The 23,734-nt window shown below is 36.4% G+C and overlaps 1 protein-coding gene across 7 annotated transcripts in view; it reads right to left on the reverse strand.

The window, feature by feature from the left end:
* Positions 1-23,734, reverse strand: part of RPS6KC1 (ribosomal protein S6 kinase C1) — an 84,477-nt gene that overhangs the window by 7,785 nt on the left and 52,958 nt on the right. For all 7 annotated transcript variants that reach the window (XM_062571834.1, XM_062571830.1, XM_062571835.1 and 4 more), the window contains 4 exons: positions 20,436-20,483; positions 18,744-18,876; positions 9,082-10,653; positions 8,721-8,810 (listed from right to left, as the gene is read on the reverse strand). In XM_062571834.1, the coding sequence (XP_062427818.1) occupies positions 8,721-8,810; positions 9,082-10,653; positions 18,744-18,876; positions 20,436-20,483 (1,843 nt within the window). The remainder of the gene's footprint in view (positions 1-8,720; positions 8,811-9,081; positions 10,654-18,743; positions 18,877-20,435; positions 20,484-23,734) is intronic.

Genomic DNA, 23,734 nt, shown 5'->3' on the forward strand with positions numbered 1-23,734 from the left:
CCTCACTTCGAATAGGTCACCTTTCTTCTGATGCAGTACACTGATTGTAATAAGTTCAGGATATCACATCAATATTACTGCATTTTATCTTGACTACACATCATGGGAAAATTCAGAAACTGTGGATTATGAAGTGCTTTCAAGTGATACAGAGTAGCTAGCTAATGTAATATACCACACAGGGCATATGCTTTTTTTAAAAAGCTCTAATATTGCAATAAATCTGAACTACAATATCTGCCTTCACTAAGAAAACATTTTCATCTCAATCCATCAGCATAGTAATTTAGACAATAAATGGTAGCGACCCATAAGCCTAAGTGAATAACATGGGGATATTTGTGCCAATTCTTTACTTCATGAACCTTGAAATCAAGGACCTTACCCACATTTGTACAAACATAAGTCTACATACGCATGTACATGAGGCTGGTGTTTCCAGGACTTGCAGTACAAAATTTGCAGAAAAAAATGTTCATAACATTTTCAAATACAAAATCCTCCTAAACTGGAGCAAAAATGGTAGACTGAAAAAAAGATCAGTAATGCTTCCAATTTCATTGCAACTTCATTAAAAGAGAGGGCTTTCTTCTTTTTCCCTTACCAATGTCCATTCAACATGTAGCACCAAGTACCTCATGGCAGTAGCAATGCTAAATTCCTGCACAGAAACCCTTTTAGCAGTAGCAGTCAGGGGAAACGGAAGAGAATGTGATTTGTAAAATGCTATCAGATTCAGATCAAGACAGATGGTGCAGGTAAATAGCCTCTCTACCTAGCACTATTTTTTCAGTGCAGCTGGTCTCAACTGAAAGGCTATTTCTTTATGGTTTCCATACTTATCTCAATATTTGCATTACACACAGTAGTACCTTACTTCCTGATATGCGATATGTGTCTGACAAAGTCCTATATTTTTAAACATAAATGCCAGCTATAAAGTAGAAAACCAGAACCTCGGCTTTTTCTGAATATATATCTTTGATGATGCTATCAACATCAGGACCGATTTTCTCATCCTTTCTACAACATCTGAAATACCTCCCTCATGCTGAAGGCTTTCAAGGATTTTTACTACAACCTCTCAAAAATTTCCTCCCAAATACAGCTTCCTCCAGGACTGACAATAAGGCCTCCTGACTAACACACTAAAGCATTATCATAATTAAAATAAAAGAAGTCAGGTTTAGAGCTGGTCCAAGTGACTTAAAATTCACAGTGGAACTTATGCCAGATCGCTTGCAAATCACCTGGAACAAAATCAAACTTTGTAGGATAACCTTTAACATCTAGAAAATACATTTGAATTAAGAATGAGACCTGAAATCTGCTCACAAGAAAACATGCTAATAACAGAAGTACTGCTAAACCTAACATCTAAGAGTGAAGAAGAGCTTTGAGTTGAGAGGTTTCTCCTGAAATTAAGAAAGAAATTGTTTGACTTCTGGTGGATTGATTAGAATTTCAAACAAGAGGGTGTCCCTTCCCCCTACTCCATGTTTCAAGTAGAAATAGCATACCTGCAAGTATTGTTTCTGCACTGATAAGAAAGCAAGGACACCCATCTGAATTACCATCAGGTATCTGAAATTGTTAAGGAGGAAATGGACTTGTCCAACATCCTGAAAACATCAGACACAATGTTTTCCCTTTCTGCTACCATTGAAAGAAACAGTATTACATGAAAAACCATTACAGTTGCTTCAGAAATTCTATTTACCTTACATTCATTTAATTTTAAAAGCTTACTATTTTATCTAATTTTAATATCTATAAAGAAGCATTTGCAGAGAACCAAGTAAAATGAGTTCAAGCTAATTTACTCCACACAGATTCAGTCAGCCAAGATATCATAAGACAGAGTCACTAAATAACACATCACACAAGCAATCTGGCCATAATGCTTTACCTAAAATGCTTGAGCAATTTATAAAATATAGTATTGGAACATGTATAGTTAAGTATAAAAAGTGTATTATGGTCTTTAAACAATAAAGTAGTGAGGCAAATCCAGTGAATATTTGCTAAGATCAAATGGAGTATGAAAATATGAAGTTTCATACTAAATATATTCAAAAAAATATGAGCATCTATGTTCCTCTTTGGAAGAAATTTCCTCATGTCACTAACAGAAGAAAATTAATAGAGTGATCTATTTATTCTTCCTTTTAGTCACCTAAGATGGAATTAAAACCTTCTCTAAAATAATCAAGGGGACAAAAGAGATAAAGAAACCTTTTAGTACTGTTATCAAAAGAAAGCAAACACTATCCGACCCTTTAGCTATTTTCATTTATTTTCAAAGAGCATATTTTACAGTAGCTTCAAGTTTTAGCCCCATCTGTTATTAAAAGAAAACACCTCAAGTGAATTAAAGTTACTCTCGGATTTACTAGCTGGCTTTTATGCCAGTCAAACAAACAAACAAACAAACAAAAACAGATTCTTACAAATCAACAACTTCAATACAATTCACTGCTTATTCTATTTACAGGGTCCAGAAAAAACACAGGTACACGTACTTCACCTAAAACATGTAGCGTACTCAAAACACGCCTGACCGACAAACCACATCAAATTATTTTGGAAAATATCTGACACTCTCTCCAAACCTGTGCTTTCAATTACCTGCTCCAGGTACATGATACTTTGCTATTTTGGGAGCAGTCAGCTGTTACTGTTTTCTTTGGGATGCCTCGGTGTCTTCGGAGAGCTGTGCACCTCCAAACTATTTTAACAGTTTTTCCTCTCAGCTCCACAACTTTTAGTCCTTCTTATGCACTTTCAGACCTTTCCTGCTTATTCACTCCAGCTCTATAGCCTTCATGTTAACATTCAGTCCCATCTCCTATTGCCAGTGTTCAAATTGAACTAGCCAGTCCCTCCACCTTTGCTGTCCATTTGTCTGCCCCGCTTTTCTCTTCCTTTTTAGGATCATCCTGAGACTGTAAAATCGCACCGAAAGATAGCACAGAGTCAGAGATAAAATCTAGGAAATCCCATCTTACACTATAACCATGAGATCAATCCTTCCCTCAACACCTCTTAGGGTCAATGACACTTTAATCTACCACAGTTATTTTGCTTCTTAAACAATCTACTCCAAATTAAATTATTATAATACAGAATAGAAGAATGAGTGCTTGCAAACTGCTACTGAAATACACATACACAAATAATATGCAGGATTTCCGATATCAAATATTTATTTGGTAAACAGACGCACACTATCTTTTCCTCATTCAGTAAATAAAAATTACACTATACAGGTTAATAGCATTTTAGTTAATTCTTATTCTAATGTTTCACATTTTAGGTTATCAAAAAGCTTTGCATCTTTATTTTGAATGAAGGCTAGTTTGTTAAATAAGGCTTGATTATACCACACCGCTTATGAAGTTAACAGAATAATATAATGCATTACTGATGGCCAGTTTCCTACTTACATATTTGATGCACCTAAATTCCCTTTGGCTTTATGATTTCAACAAGCAAGCCTCCAGTTTGTAGTACATACAGTCTGGTGAAAGCTCATGGTTTGGAGAAAAAAGAAAAAAAAAACAAAACCAAAGATGCCACAGTTCTGGAATCTAGCTCTCTGGTAACACTACAGGATACGACAGAACTTATCCCTGCCAGCTGGCGAGAGGACTTAAAGAGTATAAGTAAAACATCTCATTCACACATTGTATTTACATATTGTGTTAGAACAGCAAGTCACTTCTACACATCATGCTTTACAGCTGAGATAGGAAAAGAACCTAAAATGTTTCTCTTCATGAGCAAGTCCTCATCTTAATCTGTTTTAGTTGAAGACAGTCTTGACTGTAGACAATTTTGGCTTTCTTACAGGTGTAGAGCATACTATGAAGAGGCTGTTGTAAAAAGTTACCAATTTTACTTTAAGATTCATTACTACCAACAATGGAATATAATTATTATTCTATTTAAAAGGTAACAACTCTTTATATTTAAGATCACAAAGTTGGCAAAGCCTATTCTTAAATAACAGGTGATCATTTGCATTTCAAAATTCATCTATCTTGCTTTTCCCTCAATTAGACCAAAACATGTTGATTCACAGGTTTGTGTGTGTGTTTGTTTCTTTTTTAAACTTATTTATAGAGCAGAATAATGGCCCCCCTGCTAGGTTGGCATTTGCTCAAGTTTCTGTCCATGTAAATTGAATCTGTTACTGGAATTTCCCCCCCTTCAGAATACCAAGGCACATTAACCAAGAGATAAAGAGATACATTGCCGATATTATCAACCACCAGGCAGGTGGATAATGTGAGGGATTTTTTGTTAGTTTTTGCGGGGTTTTCTGGACAAATAAGTGATAAGAGTTCTCAGGGGGCATGGAGAGCAAAGGGCTATTTAAACAGAAGTGAATCATTCTCATCTGATCTAGTAATAACTTTATATTCAAACATCAGCTGCTTAGTACACTTTAAAATACTCAGAACACAAAATTATTGCAAAGAAGAAGAAAGTAAAAGAACTCTAAACCTCACATTAGTCATCTTAACCATATTAACATAGTAGAAATTCTCAGTAGCAAGAGTTTAATTTCATCTTTAAAAGTAAATAGGTTATTCTTGGCCAAAACTCCCATGGTTTTACTTGAAGTGGTGTTGAGTTTATAGGGGATGATTTATAATCCATCACTTCCCTTGTGGGTTAGAGAAACAACATTTGACTTATCATAGGTGAACAGCAAAGATTTGGTTTGGCCATTAATCAAAGTACAGCACAGACACTACTTTTAAACATCTGTAGATAGCTTTGTTGTTTCAGTAGCTGGTTCAGCATGAACTTTTTTTTACCGAGTAGAACTATGCAAGGTGTAAGAAGAGTTGTCCAATTGTACTAGCAGATTTGACAGTACTATAACGCACCATTACTCTGAGCTTCTAAGTACAGTTCTTGATATGCAAATCATTACAAATAAACCCCATCTTTACCTCTTATGTGAAGTTAGGCAAATTAGAGCCAGTAAGTGCAACAGCAAAATCCATTAATGGTACAATGCCACCTGCCGTCAAGAGTGGAGAAATGTAACTTTTTGCTAAAGATTTATCCCCGCTTTTACTTTATGCATGATATAACATAACATTACTATTTCATACAAAATTAATTATATTGTCATGATGAAGTAGCATACAGCTATTTAAACCATTTCTTCTCCATCTTTTTGACACTTTTGCATTTATAATATTTGTATTTGTTCTTATATATATATATATATATATATATATGATATAATCTTTTACATACATGTAGCCACATTTCCTGTCTGCACTTGCTAGGATAACAAGAGCTGAGAAATTCCTCCCTGTTCACAAGGGAAAGGATCTGATCACTATTTCTGTACCAATATTACTTTGCTTTGTTTCAGCAAAAAGTTATAACATGGGGTACTGGAAACCTTCAACACAGAATCCTACACCCTGAAAGCAAGATCCATACAGACGGACTTCTGCCCTGCACTGAGTGTGAAGAATGTCAACATTACCATTATCATCCTTAGCTCTTGCAGGAATTAGATTCTGATAGATCTGTAGTTTTGCAGAATTTAGGTTACAAGTTATCCTTCAACCAATAAAGCAACTTAAATATGCCTTCGGGCACTTTACTGCTAAGCACTTTATAACTTGTACTCTAAAAAAATTAAAGCCTGAAACCTGATTTACCTCAATTAAAAAGGTAAGATCATTTCAAATACATGTTTATTTCTTTCAAATAACTATGCAATCTAATTTCCTAAATATCTTAAATCAAATATACACTGCAACCTATGAAACTTTCAGATCATTCTCTCCTGTTTTTGCGTATGAAATCTGTCATCCCCAAATCAATGCAAAATTGAATTGCATCCCAAGAAGACTCAACATCTGTTCCAAGTCTGTAATACCAGACCTTTGATAAAGACATCTTCTCTTTCTTACATACTCCTAATTGGTACATTTTGATAATCAAACATTCAAGTGTGTTACATCAAAGTTTGTCATTCCAAATTCTATTCTATCGTGAACTCAGATAAAAATACAAAATCCTGAAAAGACATCAACATAGACGGAGACAAATTTTACAAGTCAAGATCCTTCAGGTAATGAGGGAAAAGGAGAAGGAGGGCTGAGTATCTAGAGGATGGGCAAAAATGCACACAATACTAGAAACACCAGGAAAACTCCAAAGAAGATAAAGACTCACTTTGAGTCATTTTATTTAGTCACTGTGCTGTATTATTATAAAATAAATCATCAGATAATGCAATTTCGTGAAGATCTCTGCTCCTCTCCACAAAACCGCAGCCTTTTTTCCAGCAGGAAAACAGCTATTAGAAACATTTATAAACAGTTTTAAAAAGCAACTTAAAAAGAATAAAAAACCCAAACCTGCCATCTTTTCTCAATGTACTAAGTGAACCACACGTATAATTTCAAAATGGTTATCCTAAGTAGCAGCTTAAGGAACAACATTAACTTTCTAAAGAGAAGACATGAATTCAGGAGCATGGTACACTCCTTAAAGAGAAAAACAATCATCCAAATGAGGCCTGTTTTCCTATAACACTAGAATGTCCATGAAGAAGGCTCATTAAAATTAATTTTCTAATAATGATCAAATGCTTTAGAGCAGGATTTAGCAGCAGCAGGAGCTTTAAGAAAGCTACATTGGCATCAGCTATACAAAACATTTAAGGTACAGATATTAAGCTGTTACTCAAAAAAGAATGTTACTTGGCTCAAAATAGGTTTTTGTATTGCTAAGTTATTGCAAGTATTACTTTCCTATGCAAGTATTACTTTCTCTATGCAAAAATTATCATCAAATAGCTACATTAAAATAAGAACGTACTTTGTAAAGATAACATTAAGATCAGGAAGGGTGAAAGGTAAGACTCATGGAGCCGTATTGATTCAGCTGTCTTGCATATATCTAATATTTACACATGCAAATCTTCATGTAGTTTGCAATTTACAGGCACCTATTTACATCCAGGAGTAATTTCACTGAAGTCTAATAAGGTTCCACAAATGAGAAAGTCCAGATACACAAAGCAAACTGCAGTCTGAGGCAGGACAGAGAGGGAGGAGAGGAGAGGTGAGGAAAACTTTACCCAAAAAACCCTAAGTAGATACCACACCTGCACTGTGAGGTGGAAATGATGATGATGCAGAAAACTTTACACTTGCATTTGAGGATTTTTCAATATTATTTCAGTTGTTCCCTAAACGCTTCATTACTGCAAGAGTTGGCTGGTTGGGGTTTTAAGGGGTAACAAAGGCCTCTTTTTGGATGCTTGTTAAAATACAGAAAAATTAATCTTTGACTTTCATAGCTCATTAACAGTGACAGTGTGGGAAAAGGCTACTTGCCTTCCTTGCTACTGCTCAGGTGGAAAGAGGTTTGTACAAGGCTGGGTTAGGAAGGCAACAAAATGCCTCTTTCTAACATGAAGGACTACAGCTTGGTAAGCATGTTTCCTTTCCACAAGTCACAAGAATTGCTGAGATTCTGAAATGCAGAGATTCCTCAACTTTCTCATTCCTGAATTTAAGTTAGGGGAGAATGGAAAGAAGATGTGATTTTTACTTTGATTGGTTTAAAAAAAAGTTTTCTGTTTCTCTGTAATATCTGGCATCTCACACCTGTATGGCAAAGGTTTTATTTGACTATTAATCTTGAGAGGCTGGAATTCATTTTTTTGCCAACTTTCTGCAATCTTTATTCACAGTGAGCAGTTCCCCATTATATTTCAGTTGTGATGGGACTAAGTTACAGAATAAATACTCAATGCCAAACTAAGTTCAGAACTTTTCTCTTCCATTGCTTATAACTTATCTTCAGCTAATCTTTAGTGAACATGGTTACAGGCTTGAGCTTGAAGACTACATTCACTCCAAGTTGCAAAGCCTAAACAGACCATAAACTCAGCAGAAAAAGCACATAGGCATTTGAAATTTCAGAATTAAAGAGACAAACTGAAATATCTAAATAGCCTCCCAGTAGTCATTTTGACTACAAAAGTAGCTAGTTGTGATTTTTTTATAATATCAAGTTGTAAGTAAAATTGTTCAGCTATCTGATTTTTATCTGTCACTACCATTTGACCATTATGATAGCAGAAAATAAACTGGGAGAAAAAAAAGAGAGGAAAGGCTTGGTTTCAAGTGCCACTCTTGCAATAAAAACCCAAGATATTATCACTCTCACGAGTGATGAAAGCAGTTCTAAGAAAACAGCTCTCTAAACTACTTTTTAGCTGCTCAAAAATGTCACAGGCATCTCTGAGCCTATTAGGATTGTATATTTCCAACTTCTAGGTTTTCTCCTTATGTTTTTTGCATGTACGTATTTTTGTATTTTTAAATCTCTTTTCAATCTGCCCTTTCTCCTATTTGCTTTTTTCAGTTATCAGGATGTACTCATACACAGCAAATACGTGAAAGAAAAAAAAATGTTCCTTAAAGTTGCTTAAACAAGATATTCAATGCAATTACACTTTATATGAGCACTCTAACGAACACCACCACAGTTCAGCAACAAAGCAGTTATCAACCCTCTTAGTTTTTAAGACATACGGGGGAGGGAGGGAGGAAGTAAAGCCTATCATATATTGCATAAACTTGAGTTCCACATTATAGAGGCTCCATGAGAAAATGAAAGCTGCTCATCCACTTTCCAAGTGAAACATTGTAGGTGATTGCTCTAACCTGGGGCACAGTACATTCTCTCCATGGCATCGTTGTCACAGGAATCTTCAACCTCCCTCCACCTGCTAAAATACGTTAGCTGAATGTGTCCTAAAAACAAAACGACAGGAGAAATCAAAACATTTTTCCCTTCCATTTTCTGCAGAAGTGAACTGTAATTACTCCTTTTGTAGCTAAAAACAGTATCATTAAGAATAATGGCATCATTAAGTACTAGAAGCTATTACTGGGGGTGAATTTGCTGCACTGATAATGAAGCTCTAGACAGGAAATGAAGATACTAATTACAAGATAAAACGCCTACTCAGTTAATTGGAAGCAACAGCGAATAAAAAGAAATGCATTTGCAAAAGTTCCTGACCTCTATCATTCAATAAGATGTTGTTTGGGTTCAAATCGCGGCACACAATTCCTTCTCTATGTAAAGCATCAAGGGCTACAACCATTTCAGCTGCCCATCTTTGAATGCAATCCTCTGGGATATAAAACCTGGAGGTTATCGCTAATCTTTCGTCGAGGTCCTGAAAAATGTGATGTATTTCCTTCTCCCCTGCTACTGCTATTTCATCTTCTCTCTTTGGTACTGTCTTTTCACTTTCAGCTGTTGGTAACAAAGCCGGGTTTGTTTCCTCTTTCTCAAAGTCTTCAGTTTGATCAGAAAACAGCAACACAGCTTCATCTCCTATTATGTCTTTAGCTAAACTAACGTCTTTAGCACCTAAGAGCAAGTTGCAATCAAATAAACTTTCTTCTTTGCTTGTCACGTTTAAGGCTCCAAGCCCTTGAAATAGAGCCCCATCTTCTGAACTACCTACCTCTAGTTCAGCTGTAAAGAGGCTCCCAAGGGCTCCCTGAGTGACACCATTTTGTCCATCAGCTTCTTCGTGGGAAGCATCACCCAGTTCTGGTGTCACATGATTTGGCTCTTGATCAAATGCTTTGCATTGATCCATAGAATTATTTAATTGTAAGACATCAGGCGTTTCTAACAATTTTACTTCTAAGATGTTCATATCACTTTTTGTAAACTTTGTCGGCCTTGACAATGTTGCTTCCTCTGTTTCATCAGACATACCAGGTAAGTTTATTAGGAGATCAGGCCTTCCTTCATCAACACTATTTACATCATCAAAAGCAGCATCCTTAAAGGAAATCACTGGCACAGAGTCATTTGAACCTCTGCTTATGGTGTCATGAGCTCTCACACCCATTTTGTTTTCCAGGGCATCAAAGCTTCTATCATGATCTGGGGTAGAAAATAATGGCTTCAAAGGTTCTGATTTTAGGTTATATAATTTTTCTCCAAAATCAAGCCCCAGAAGCTCACTGGTGCTATCTTTACTGTCTATTCTGAAGAGTTCCATGGGACTGTTCTTTGATTTATTTAATGAGTCCAATATCCTAGTAGGACTAGCTATTTCTGATTCAGCATCATCAATGAAAAGCTTTAGTTCCTGAGATGCAATCTGAGAGCTGAAGCTATCACTGCCAACAACAGTGCACGTCTGCAAGCAACTTCTCTCCTTGGTATTTAGACCTTCATTCTCCAATCTGACAACAGCTTCCTCATTTAGAGAGCCCGAATCAATCTTTTCTTGCCCATATTCATTGCATAATGTTAAATAACTAGTAGTGCACTCTTCCTCTGAGCTGGACTCTGAGTCCATCCACTTGGAACTATCTTGGCCATCTTCCTGGTTGCTGCTGTCATCCTGAGAGCTCAGTGTGAGGCTGTTCTTCAGTGGGACCACCTTCAGCATCCTCTCCCCATAGCTTTCTCTGGAATCAGTGCTGCTACTGATTTCTTTAGGACTAGGTGTTGGCTGCTCCAGGTGAATTTTAGTTGAACTGGATATTTTGAGTTCAGGAATGTCAAAGCTCCCTTCAGGACTTCTGTTTAAGAACTTACTGATATAAGACCATAGTTTTCCTCCTGCAAGAAAGGGTGAAAAAAATCTCTTAATTTAACTCAAAACAAAAGCAGATTAATTATAATACAGGAAAATATCCTCATTGTCAGAATACACTATGTTCTTATGCCCATGGAGCAAGCTGGATCTGCTGTCTCAGCTGGAAACAATTATAGTGATTGCTACTTGCTTTTTAAACAGATTTGTATTAATACATAAATATTTAAATAGTTGTATCTGAGATTAAGCCTTTTTTTTTTTTTTTTTTTTTTTAACTTCAATAAAGTCTCATTTCAGAGTCTGTCTCAAGTTGCATGGTGGTGACTACTCTCCATCTACAATCTCAAAAGAAAGCAAAAACCAGGGAAGATCAAATGGTTTAGCACCCATCACCAGTTATACCATAACTGAATACTTCTGTATCACACCTCCAAGCTCATGAGTGACATTAAGGGAGAGAGACCAAAAAGAATTCATTTGCAAGTTCTGTAAGGGTAAGGTGAACAGAATTGCTTTACATTAGTAGGATATTGTAAGAGCTTTTTTTCTCTTTTTGAAGAATTGTTTTTTTTTTCTGTTAAGTATGGGCACATTTCTCCCTTGAATCTCAGACCTTAAAATAGTTTTCTATGGCTTGTTACATTACCTGATGATGAAGAATCTGATTTATATTAGCAAACCAGTTCCTTCACATCAAAGACTATAAGTACTCCAAAAGTAACTGTTAAGCTTCAAAAATACAAAATGGGACTCTTCATGCTTTCAAATATTGCACATATACAGCATGCTTTTTATAAAAGAATACAAAACATAAGTCACATAGAATAAATCAAGACGCTACTGGATCTCTTGCACTTTGCTAGTGAAAGAATTTGGCTTTAAGAAGCTACCTTCAATAACTTCAGGAAAAATGCAAAGTCAAGACGTTTCAGTTTAAAAGATTTTACAGAAATTCTGGAAAGTACAGGAGTTCTAATAAAATCTTCACAGGCGATCTACTTCATAGAAGTATCCAGCCCACTGGGCATCTGCAATGCTTTTTACTTTTTTGGGTAATATAGTTGTATATTATGTTTTTCCAAAACATAGTCCTTAATAGTTGTTTTTAAACACTCTTCCTATCAGGCAAAATTTCTTTAAAGCATACAACAAAAAGAGAAAGCATTTTTTATTGCCTAGGAACAGATATTATATATTTTGAGGTATTTCAAAAATAACTTATCAAAGGTAGAAAAACCTTGATACTTTAAAAAACGAATTTGAATAATATTATGTGGTGTTATCTTCCTTTCTATCCCTCTGGCTAAGACAAGACTTGTTTTTGAAGGGAAAAATAATTTTCACTGGCTGTAGTGAAAATAAGTATATCAAAAATATTAAGAGGGAATTCTAAAAGCTTGAGTTCAATGGTAAAGATAGCAATCTAGATCTATTAATCCACATGATCTCCGCCTGTAAGCTACAAATGGACACAGCAGATCAAAATGACTCTTGCTACTTTCTAGAAGATGCGAAAGGATGCCAGGTAGACGGACAGCAGCAAACAGAAGCAATGCTAGGAGAGAAGAGAACAAGAGCTGCTATATTAACCACAAACAAACTTTATATATCTACCCACAGACGTATTCAAAATACCTCCAATGTGCCATTTCACAGTAGCAAGATACGGCTCATCAGTCGCTCTCCGCAAGGCGGTAGCCCTCGCCTCCTGCCAATCCTGCGGAACCAAGAGCCTTGGCCCTGTCAGAAGCGCATGACAAGCAGCATCTTGCCTCTGTGAGGGGCAGTGGGTCCATGAAGATGCTTAGGATGAAGCCACTTGCCTTAAGAAATGTCATGTTACACAGCTGCTTGCCAGGAAAAAAAGTAGAAGTAGGGCCCTGTTCTTCATTCTGAACCCTGTACTTTGTACAGAACCACGGAATTACTGTTTTTAAAACAGTTTGGTTAAAATAAAAACAAAATGTTCATTGCACAGTCATCAATTCTTTTTATAAATTTATATATATCCACACTTTTGCTATGGAATGGTGGAGAAAGAAAATAACAGAAGGAAGAAGGAGAGAAAGAGAGAGAGCAGACATTTTTTATATGGTTGTGAGAAAGACCTTCTCATCTTTTCCACACTTTACTCCATGACAAAAGAATATTAAAGTTTAATTGTATTCCAAGAGTCTGATCTTTTTACAACAATTAACTTTTCTGATTAACTTTTTAAATTAATTTTTGTTAAATTAGTTTGTGAACAGTACTTGCAAAGTAACTTTTCCCAGTGTATTAATTAGGCATGGAAATATACAGGGTCTGTGCAAATCAAACAATAAAATCTCAAATACTTGACAAACACTCTCCTGCTCCATTCACTATATCACATAAAATCTTCCCATCTCACCTGTACTGTATTAATTAGCACAAGCAAAGGCAAAATATTTCCATCTTCATATTACTTGTATTTATTACCCCAGTACTGCTTAACAAATTTGTTCTTGTGAAAACACAAGCCTCAGGGGCTCTCTGAAGGGCTCTCCCTGACGTTAATGTTTTGTCCTCCTATATTAAGGTAGAAAGGGATTGGACTGTGTAAGGAGTGCAAGAATTCTTCTCCCCTTTCATATAAACAGACCAAGGTGCTCCTGGCGCAGCCTTTGTCTTCTACTTGCCCCGCTTTGCATCACGCAAGATCTCATGCAGCTTGCTTAGGACCCTGGCCTCCGCTAGAAGTCGCAGTACCGCTTAAGAAAGGAGGAGACCCAAGAAGGATTAAAGCAGGAAAGCAGATGTATTGATATCATCTCTTCAAACAGCACAGAAACCTCACTGAAAGAGTCAAGTAGTTCAGGCTATAACTTTGAAGAAAAACTTTGGTTTTAAATGCTTTCAGCAAGCCTAATCTCTCAAATTTGACAAAAGATAAAAAGGATGGTTTTATCCTGAGGGTATTCAGGAATTCAACACAGTTCACCTGTAAAAACAAACCAAATTGCAACAATGACTAGTTTTCCATTAGTAAACACGTTATTATTTTACCTTTTTAAGAAAGAAGTTACTCATTAATAATCACTTGGACTAAGAGATCACAGTGAAAATGACTACTTATTGCAACTCCAATTTAGAGCTAAATGCAACTAAATACAAAAAATTTTGATTATGTTCAAATATGTTTACATATAAATATTTCAAGACTGGCCTCCTGGTCAAGTGGAAATACATAAATAAATGCTATTCAATAATTGTGTTCTATAGTGAAAAACAACAATTTTATTCCTTTTTGAAAATGTCCGATCCAGGGTCAAACAAGAGTGATATTTGTATCTGGGTATATAATTATGCCTTTATGAATGACACACTAATAATCTTTCCCCCTCTCTCCATGTGTTGTGTAAGATCAAGAAAACCCATTAGCAAGCCATGCTAATATAGTAACAGGAATCTATAAAAAATAAAATTACAGAAATCAATCCAAACAAGAAACTTCAGCCATTGTCAAAGTTTGTCTAACATACTACATAATCATAAAAGCTATCATTTTAAGCTAAAGTTTATTAGTATTTAATATAATTTCAGAAGTACACTATTAACATAACAAATTACTATGAATTTTTCTTTTATCACAAATTGACTCTACCATCAGTCCAGCTTACTTTTTCTAAGTTTATTAGGACACCAAAGCCACAAAATTCTACATTCTTTTGCAGTTATTCAGTGTAAAGCTACTTATTAAAACTCCCTTATTTCATCATATTTTCAATGATCTGGAGGTTATACCTGTGCTTCAGAGGCAGAATCTAAACAGTTAGTGTCCAAATAGTCAGGAAGAAATTTTAACACAGAGTGACTGAGTGATGAAGCTGGCTAGGAATCTTGTTAGTTCCACAATTTTTATATATTCTTTCAAACACTTCTGCAGTTTTTTGTTATTAATAGTACTTTGAAGAGGGAACATCAAAGAGAAGATACAAAGGCCATGCAGGACATATCACTGGATAAAAGGAAACCTAACAGATCAGCAAATTTAGTCTCCTACTATGTTTTTGTTTTAGTTGATAAGAAAAATTCATGATCTGTTGGATTTTTTCCTCATTTAGTACTCAGACACTTACCTGATAGACTAGCTAAGTGGACATATTCAAAAAAAAAGTCATTTGGCTTTAGCTAGCTTGGCCCATAAGTTTGTTCTAAAGAACAATATACTTGATTCCTGCAGAACTGGAATGCAGTTAAGAATGTGGTAATCACTGTATTTAGGATAGCTCAAACAAAGTCAGACCCAACAATCTGGGCTTCCAAATAACCATGATTGGATAGGGAAGTAAAAACAGGCGTACGGAAAGACATCTGTTCGAATTATTCTCCAAAACCTCGCCAAACTCTCTGCATTACTGTATAAGAATTTGTTTAGGGCCAGGCATGCCAATGATAATTCATGCGCCTCATGTGAAATAATATTCTTCCTTATTGGGGGAAAAAAAAAAACACCCTTAGAGTTTTCTTAGGATCACTGTCCTCCTTTTCATTAAAGACATGACCGCCAGCAAACTTCATGGTATTAATAAACAATGACAACATACAATTATGCTTGTACAGTTCGTAGGCTAAAGGGAACCAGACATGCAGGCACTACCATGATACAATAATAATGTTTTACAGCATGCGAATGGCAGCAGTAGTGGGGTTGTAGCGTACACAGGAACTGGAAGTTAATCTCTGGCCTAATGTCTAACATGACAGTAGCTGCAAACACCAGAGTCTTACATATACGACTGCTTCCACTGCTCCTGGTGAATTTCCACTATAAAGATTGCTAGTTTAGGCAAACTTCCCACTTCCCAAGACACTTATAGCAAATGCTATTATTTCAAAGCAGTCTCCTGAAAAGTCTCTTGCCAAGGACCAGATCACCTTTCCTACACTTTCTGACCTACATCAAATCTTTACAGCTAGTAATATCACCTTTTCTATTTACAAATTCTCAGCTTTGCAAGTCAGAATGCTTCTGCGTTTTCCATCAGTTCCAGTGTGCAGCAAGCTCTGAAGTTTCTTGAGTGCCCTCCAGATTGATAGGATCTCTAGCTTGCTTATGCTTAAGGAGGTTTGACAGTTTCTAACAGCCACTTAAACTTTGATGTCCCATGCAAGCCCCCCAGCCTATTTTTGAAGCATCTGTTTCTAAAATTTCTGGAGTTTTTAGTGCCAAGAAGAAGTGAGGCCTTATTAACACCAGATTGGCTCTCTATCACACTCGGACTTGCCAACTGCTTTCTGACAAAGCTACTAGATAACATTATGGACTTTCTTGCTCCTAAGACACCCCTGAAGCCTCCAAATGTGGCCAAAAGAAAAGTCAATGAGAGGGCAAAAGACTTCACTCATGATTTCTGGACATATAACAACATCGTAACTTACTAAAAGAAAAATTCTTAATCTGGAGCAAGAGTTTGGGGTCAAGCTTTCAGAATACCAATAGTTCTGAACTTAATAATACAGTTAATTTACTGCAAACAGAAATAGCAGACTGCTTAGCAAATACATAATATCTGTATATAACACTGAAACCTCATCAGAACTTGCTGTAATTCAAGCCATTGTTCACTTAAATTAATATTTTACCCTTGAACTTCCCAATGGTACAATGGGCATAGTTAACATGTTAAATTAAAAGAACATTCATAAATTTACACAATAAAATTTCAGCAACTACCACCTAAACAGCATCATTCAAGAAGTTTTTTATTTTTTCCCTAAATGAAGTAAAACCACTTTCCCTGTTTATACTTAGTTGGAGGTATAAATATTTAACACTGCTTTATCTATAGGATTTCTGATACAATTTCTGTTTGCAATTTAAAGGGTATGTTCTACTATAAAAAGGCTGATTTGATCAAGCACGTCAGTGGGATGAGAAAGACTGGTTCCTGCATCTAGTACAGCATAAGTTTGCCCCAATTTTCATATTCTCCATAGAGTTAAAAACAATAATTTGAGCATGTCTCCTGAATCACCTCCCAGCCTCAGTCTCCCAGGACAGGGTGAGGTACACAGGCCATAGAATTCTAGAAGTAACACCAAATTATTGCCCTGGTTAGGGATCAGGTCCTACATCTGCAACGTACTTGTATACATCATCAGGCAATCGACTCTTTCCTTGCACTTTGCCTCTCCCTCTTTAGAGGGGAATATATCAGTTCTTTTTCTCTTTCTTTGCCTGTTCTGAGTACAGTCAATAAGCTCTTGAGAGCAGCGAACTGTTCTTAAGGAAATTGACTTTTTTAATTCCCTGATAATAAGCAGACAATCTTTATGGCATATCATAATGTTTCTGAACAGACTGAGAACAGGAATAGAGGTGAATTCATTTCCAAACTATCCGCTATTTTATCAGAAAATGAGGGGAAATCCTACACAGTTTATAATGTATACAAGGGTGTCCAAGTTGTGATAACAATGATAAAAATGGAGACACTGCATACTCAGAGCTCATTCACGTAACAGCAGAAACCTCAACTTAACATTTAGGATGAATGAGGTGTCCTCCATATAAGAATAAGTGATCCTCTCCTACTCATCTTTGACGTGGTTAGAAATCCAGTGAAATGTGCTTGGCCTGAATGTTTTCCTCTTACCAACACCTGCTGTAACAAATGCTTTCAGTTCCATCAGGAAAGGAGTTTCACTTTACTAAATGCCTGCTACATCAGGTTTATGTAACATTAAAACTTACTTAAAATTTTTGCTCTCTACATCTTTCCACTACTCCCTCAAATTCCATATTTCTTCATCCTATTTCTTCATTTCTCCTGAGAAAGGACATTCTTCCAGAAGAGAAGTGCAAAACTGCAGGGGCTTTAGAAACTGAAGTAGTACCAGGAACAATTTTTTCTGGTTATATTTTATCCTGTCTCTAATCCTTCTCAATACTCAAGCTTTAAAGTCAATTGGTATCTGACAAGTTCTTATTTTTTAAAAAAATATTATTTAATATTATTTCTCCAAATAAAATGTACCAGCTTATGTGGAGATTAGAATTCAGGTGATAGTTACTAAGTTATTTGGCTGAATTATGCACATCTTAAGAAAAGTATCACTGCACAGAGGAGCCTAGTAAGCCTTGAGATCACCATCAGACAATGTTGTAATACAAGGTCTTTCTTCATGCATCTCTGCTCATGGCAAAATTAACTCACATATAGCAGAAACAGCCATGTTGTAAAGAGTGTCATTCACATGACAAAAGTTGTTCTGCAAAAGCCAAAACCTGGTTTATTAGAAATAAAAGAAATCATAACCAATGCAATAAAAATATCTTCTCTATAAACTAGTTCACTGCTTTTCAATCATTCACTCTGACTGAATTATTAACATTTCCTAAAAAGAGATCTATTAGCAAACCCAAAATTTATATTCTATCCTCATTCCAAAAAAAAAAGGAGGTAATTACATTTAGGGAATATTTAAATCCAGGTGTTAGATGAAAAAAATCAAAATGTAATTATTTTTTGCCACCTGTTCTCTGTACATTTAATAGGAATTTCATAAACAGTTTGAAGGCACAACTCCGTGGTTCTACTTTGAACTCCTATATGATGCCACTAGCTATTTTCTTAAAAACCCAGATCAGAATAACTACGTAATATTAAGTGATAGGCAAATGTTCATGCTTTTTAGCAGAGAGTTATTAAATTCTTGTGAGGATACTTGTCATTTTAATTATAAGATGTTAAAAAGGCTTACTTGCTAAAGTATACAAAAGTAGCCAAAGACTTTATCTCCTAGAGATGACTGTAAATACTGCGGATTTTTGTTGCAGTCAAACCACCTACTCCCCTGTAGAAAATAAACAGTTGGAAGCTTTCAATATTACTACAATTCAAGTAACCCATCAGGATTTGAGGCTATTTGAAACAGGAATCAGTTCCACTACAGAAAGAAGGAAAAAAGGGAGGGAGGATGCGGGGTGTCTTACATGACATCTTTACTCCTAGGCATCTTTACTCCTAGGCACACTAAAAATATTTTAATTCTATGTATAAGAGATTAGTTTGACACTGAAATACACCATTGATTAAAACCAAAACCTTTGACTCTTTCCAGTAAAATACTTAAACCAGAGACAAACCTTCTGCATGCTGTAACACAAGAAAGACAGACTCCTCAGAGATGATGTACTTGTGCAGACACACCATGTTGGGCACACAGCGGGGAATGATGGTCGTTCTGCTCCTGCTGTACTCACTACTTTTCCTTAGACCCTGACAGAGAACAAAAAGGTCAGTTGTACCCTCAGTTGCCTTTGGTGCCTGCTGTGCTCTGTGTTTATCAACCAAACTAATCTATCCGAGTTACTCTGGGCTTCAGAGAAACCACTCATCTGCTGCTCTATGCCCCTCGGTCCCCCGAGGCTGTGCTGATGGCATCTGGCGCATTTCCAGAGAACAGAAGATGGCACAAAGCTGCCATTAAAATCAATTACATGGGTCAATGTTTTTATTAGAATCTCTCTCAAACTAAGTCATCAGGATGACACTCAGTTATTTCTCTGTGACCTTTTTTTTTAATTTTATTTTTCTGTGTGACCAAAAGACACTGTTAAAATTCAATCCAAGTTCTAAAGACAAAAGAACACCTTGGCTTTACAGGTAATCCGTAGATTTTCAGTGTACTTCAGTACAGACAACAACAACCACAACAAAAAGGAAGGGAACGGATTAGTCTCCTTGAGAGGTAATGATTTTTGGGAGGTAGCACAGAGATGAAGTTGCCAGGAGTGAAAAAATTGATGTGGGAGGGAGAAAGGAAGGGGAGAGAGAAAGAGAAAAAAAATGTATGTCAATAGTGTGACCTATTACAGTATTGATAAACATAAGCAGTTAAATGGGAAATTCAATGTTACCCTATCTGCCAGTAGATAAAGTGAGGTTCTAATATACAATATTCACAAATATTCCCTTCTGAGGAACAGTTTTTCTGTTCTCCGCGTGTATGTATAGCAAATGATTTCAAAGGCCAGATGTACAAAGTTAAAGCAGAGTTTTCAGTCAGACCTAAAGGAAAGTTACAAAACGGTAACAAACAACTATAGCTCCTTGTTTGCCACACAGTTTTGCAGCCCATCCTCCTATCAGCAGTGTACTTCTTGCGAGCCTGAACTAATGGCTCCAACAAGACTCAGACTGAACTAACTCCCCACATCGAAAATGTTGGGATCTTGATCTGAGCATGTTTTGAAACACAGAAGGGTAATCTGAAAAATTTTAATCCCAACAATTAACTATTTGTTAATTCAAAAGTTAGTAATATTAACCTTAGATTTTACTGCCTATTGATGTTAAACCATAAGAAAGACATTTTGGGTAAGACTGGTGTTCTTACACTTTGGCCAGTATCATACCTTTCAGCTAAAGGAAGCCCAAATTACATGGTAAAGCCTCCTTTGGCTAAGGAGAATTTTCAACTTAACTTTCTTATTTAGTAAGCGGCATATGCCTAGGTCTTTATAAATCTTTTAAGAAACACACTGTAACTGCAGTTCTTTACCAAAACGTGGTAAGGTACTGGCCTCAACAACTCATGTCTGCTCAAATGATTAAACCTGCATATAAGCACAATAGGGAAGTTACACAGAGAAAGGAATGGAAAGCAACTCAATACTTAGAAAAGAAGAATTCCAGCACATTTAATAGGGGTATAAGTATTAACATAATAACACACTACAAAGATATACCACTATACATTAAATGCAAGGCATTCTTTGTATGATGTAAATTAGCAAGCCAAATTGTTTAGAGATGCAATAAAAGATTTTACTCACCTTCAGTATAAAAGTCTGCTGTGTTCTAGTGTCCATTACAAGCAAAACCTAAACAAAATACATTCAGCAAAATATTTAAGATTCACATAAGTTAACAAGACATGACCAAATGTTTAATATTTTTACAAAGAAAGTGATGTAAGTCATGTTTAAAAAAATAAGCAATACATTTGTTAACCACTTTTTAAAGGAAAGAAATATGACTGAAGATAGACATCCCTATAGATATACCTCTCTAGTACCAAAATGTCATCTAATTCCCAATCAGCTAATTAGAAAAATGAATCCTAATTTAATACTAAAAAACAGTACTTTATAATTGCAGCTATTATTCAGCAGAACCCAAATTACAAAAATGTAATGGTAACAGCATAAAAAAGCATGAAAAGTAACCTTCATACAGCACTACCCTCCTGTATTACTTCACTGTAATTCTATTTGTTTTTCAACTCACTGTACTTAACCTTCCTAGTAACATATTTTTCTCCATCATGATTCCTATACATCAAATTCATTGCCTACCTGTGGGTTACAGGAGGAGGTTTTTTTTTTTGGGGGGGGGGGGGGGGGGGGGGAGGGCTGGCTACAATAGCTCCTTTCCAGGAAGCTAACCTGAAAACCAGCCATACACACACAGGTCATGAAAATACATTCTTCTACCAACCATACAGTCACTGCTGTCTCATTTGTCAGCTGCCCTTTTTATTTTGCATCCATAAGCCACAACAGAAATGGCTGCAAGGAAGTCCAGGTGTAAACTATTTAAGGTAAAGGGGAAAAAAAACACTGCAAAAAGGAGAACACCCACAGCTGTAGAGACCATCTCTGTTACACAGTGCATTACCTTACTGAAAGCACTTACTTTAAACACAGCACAGTGATGACAAGGGTACTAAATAATGTTTTGCCTCTTAGCAAGCTCTGTTGATTTAGGTGGTGAAAACAAAACAAACTATATTCATACATATATGTACCTATACATACACCACTCGAGAACCTACATCTTTAGGGAGCTGGAACTCTCCTGCTCTCTGCCTTCGCATCAGGACTGAATTGCTTTCAAACTCCGAGCTCACAGATGCACCTGACAGGTCCCAGCTGCAGGAAAGCCACGTAACCAGCACATGCACAAGACCAGCCTTCCTCTAGCAACAAGAACAAGGGTACCCACCCACTGCTTATTTTAAACAGACACTGTACACTCCCAGTATAAATATTCACACACATTAACACCAAAATATTTAGGCTGCAAAATCAAGCACCTAAAGGGCTGCTAATGCCAGCCATGAAGGTTGGTTACCCAACTTTGAGCTCCACGGGTACAATGCAATGACTCAGCCTAGAAGGCTAAGACAACTAGCAACAAAAAGAGATTTATCCCACAGGAACGACTTGCCAGTGGCAGCACAGTATTAGGTGCATCAGGGAACAGCAGGAGGACAACCCAGTTACACTGTCCCGTGCCTCTCTGCTCTGTGGGGCATCAATGCAGCCGTGCCTACTCTTCCTTAAAGGATGATGTCTACCAGGTCAGCACACTGAGCTGCTCTCCCCGACGGGAATGGGGGGACAGCCATCTGGCACAGCGCCCTTAGCAAGGCCTGATGAAGACATGCAGGTGTCCCAGCCAGGCAGGTAGGTCTCACTGCAGCACTGTATAGGCTTTCCCAATGCAGCCACAAGCTGAGCTCTTGGGAATGGCTGCATTCATATCACTGCCATTGCTCTCTGAGCACCCCAAGAAAAGGAAGAGACCTGTACTGATTTTTAATCATTTCTCTCTCTACTAAGCACAAAGAGAATCCACAAAGAAAAAAACAGAAAAAGTGACACTGCTCCATTTCAACGGCTTCCTTTCTGTCCAATTTTAAAGACCTTTTGCAAACAGTGACAGTATCAAAGTCTTTCCAAGAAAGTCTACAAGGATCTGTGATGTTCAGGGAACCTAAGGAGGGTATCAGCAGCTCAATCCCTGTTATACACACTCCATGCCTACAGAATAAAATATCTGAACACCAATATTGAACACGATCATTTGAATATAAAAATTTTAACATTTTTGCTTTTTGTTAGAGTTGCAAACAATTTTAAAAGCTATTTTATGTCTTCTTGGGGAAAAAGATCAACATAAACTGCTATTTCTGAGATTTATTGACAAAGGAATGACACACAGTTTCCGCTTCAAAGGGCACAATAAGGAAGGACAAATGTCCCTAGGCCACTGAGTTTCCCAAACAATTTTTCAGGGCCCTTACACGGGGCTTCCAGAAACAATAGAAATTAGCTGAATATATTATAATAGGAATTTTTTTTGCTATCAAAAGGTGTAAAGTTAAAAAAATAAACAGTAAAGAAAACCAAAAGTACAAGAAAAAAAATGAAAAGCCACCTTACAGGAGGTGCTAAAACAAGCAAAATTAAAGATAAAAATGGTTAGGAAGTGATTATATGTTTACAGTCTCTTTCTTTCTTCTTCTCCCAAGTTTGTTTGTAACTAGACACTGTTCACATTGAGGCAATAAATACAAGAACATATGTGATTTTTTTTTAAATGTGCCCTTTGACTGTCAATATCTCCCAAACAGGTGTTGGCTAAATGATTATAAATTGGCCTCTGGATACACCTCTTCAACTGAGCCGTACAGGACTGGCGATAATATAATTAGACGTAAAAACATCAGGCTGGTGAATGCTTTCCATCTGTTTGGCAATAATGTTTAGTTAACAATAGTCTTTAAAAGAAGCACCTTCAACTTCGGTTCTTCAAGTTATTTATAGGGCCATTCTTAACACACCAGCACTCTTGCTAACAAGAGCTTTAGCCACTTGGAAATTATTAGCCATACGGCTGTATACAAAAAGGAATGGCTGCATTTAACATCTGTATCTCTCCAGATTTACACACATCAACCTCATTTAAAGTCGTTTCTTAATGAACAGTTCCATGGTCTGTATTAATATTATAGTTGCATGCACAAAGATCATAAGGAGCAAAACATTTTTTTAATACCAACAATAGGCCAATCAGTAATGAAGCTGTCAGCATAAAGGACAGAATAATAGCTTCTTTAACCCTCAAACAGGATTCGTTCATTTGTAGAGTAGAAGACACCAATTTAAAAACTGCTCATGGGTTTGCTCACCTTTATAAAGGCAAAAATCTAATTTGGTACTAATTTGATACAATTGTCTTTCCAATAAAAGGCTGCTAAAGCCATCTTTTATTTCATGATAAAACAACTGCTATAACGAAAACTGTCATGAAATAATTACCTTTGATAGCATACCTTATTGCACAA

This window comes from Rhea pennata, chromosome 3 (genome assembly GCF_028389875.1).
Source record: "Rhea pennata isolate bPtePen1 chromosome 3, bPtePen1.pri, whole genome shotgun sequence".
NCBI classification, from domain to species: domain Eukaryota; kingdom Metazoa; phylum Chordata; class Aves; order Rheiformes; family Rheidae; genus Rhea; species Rhea pennata.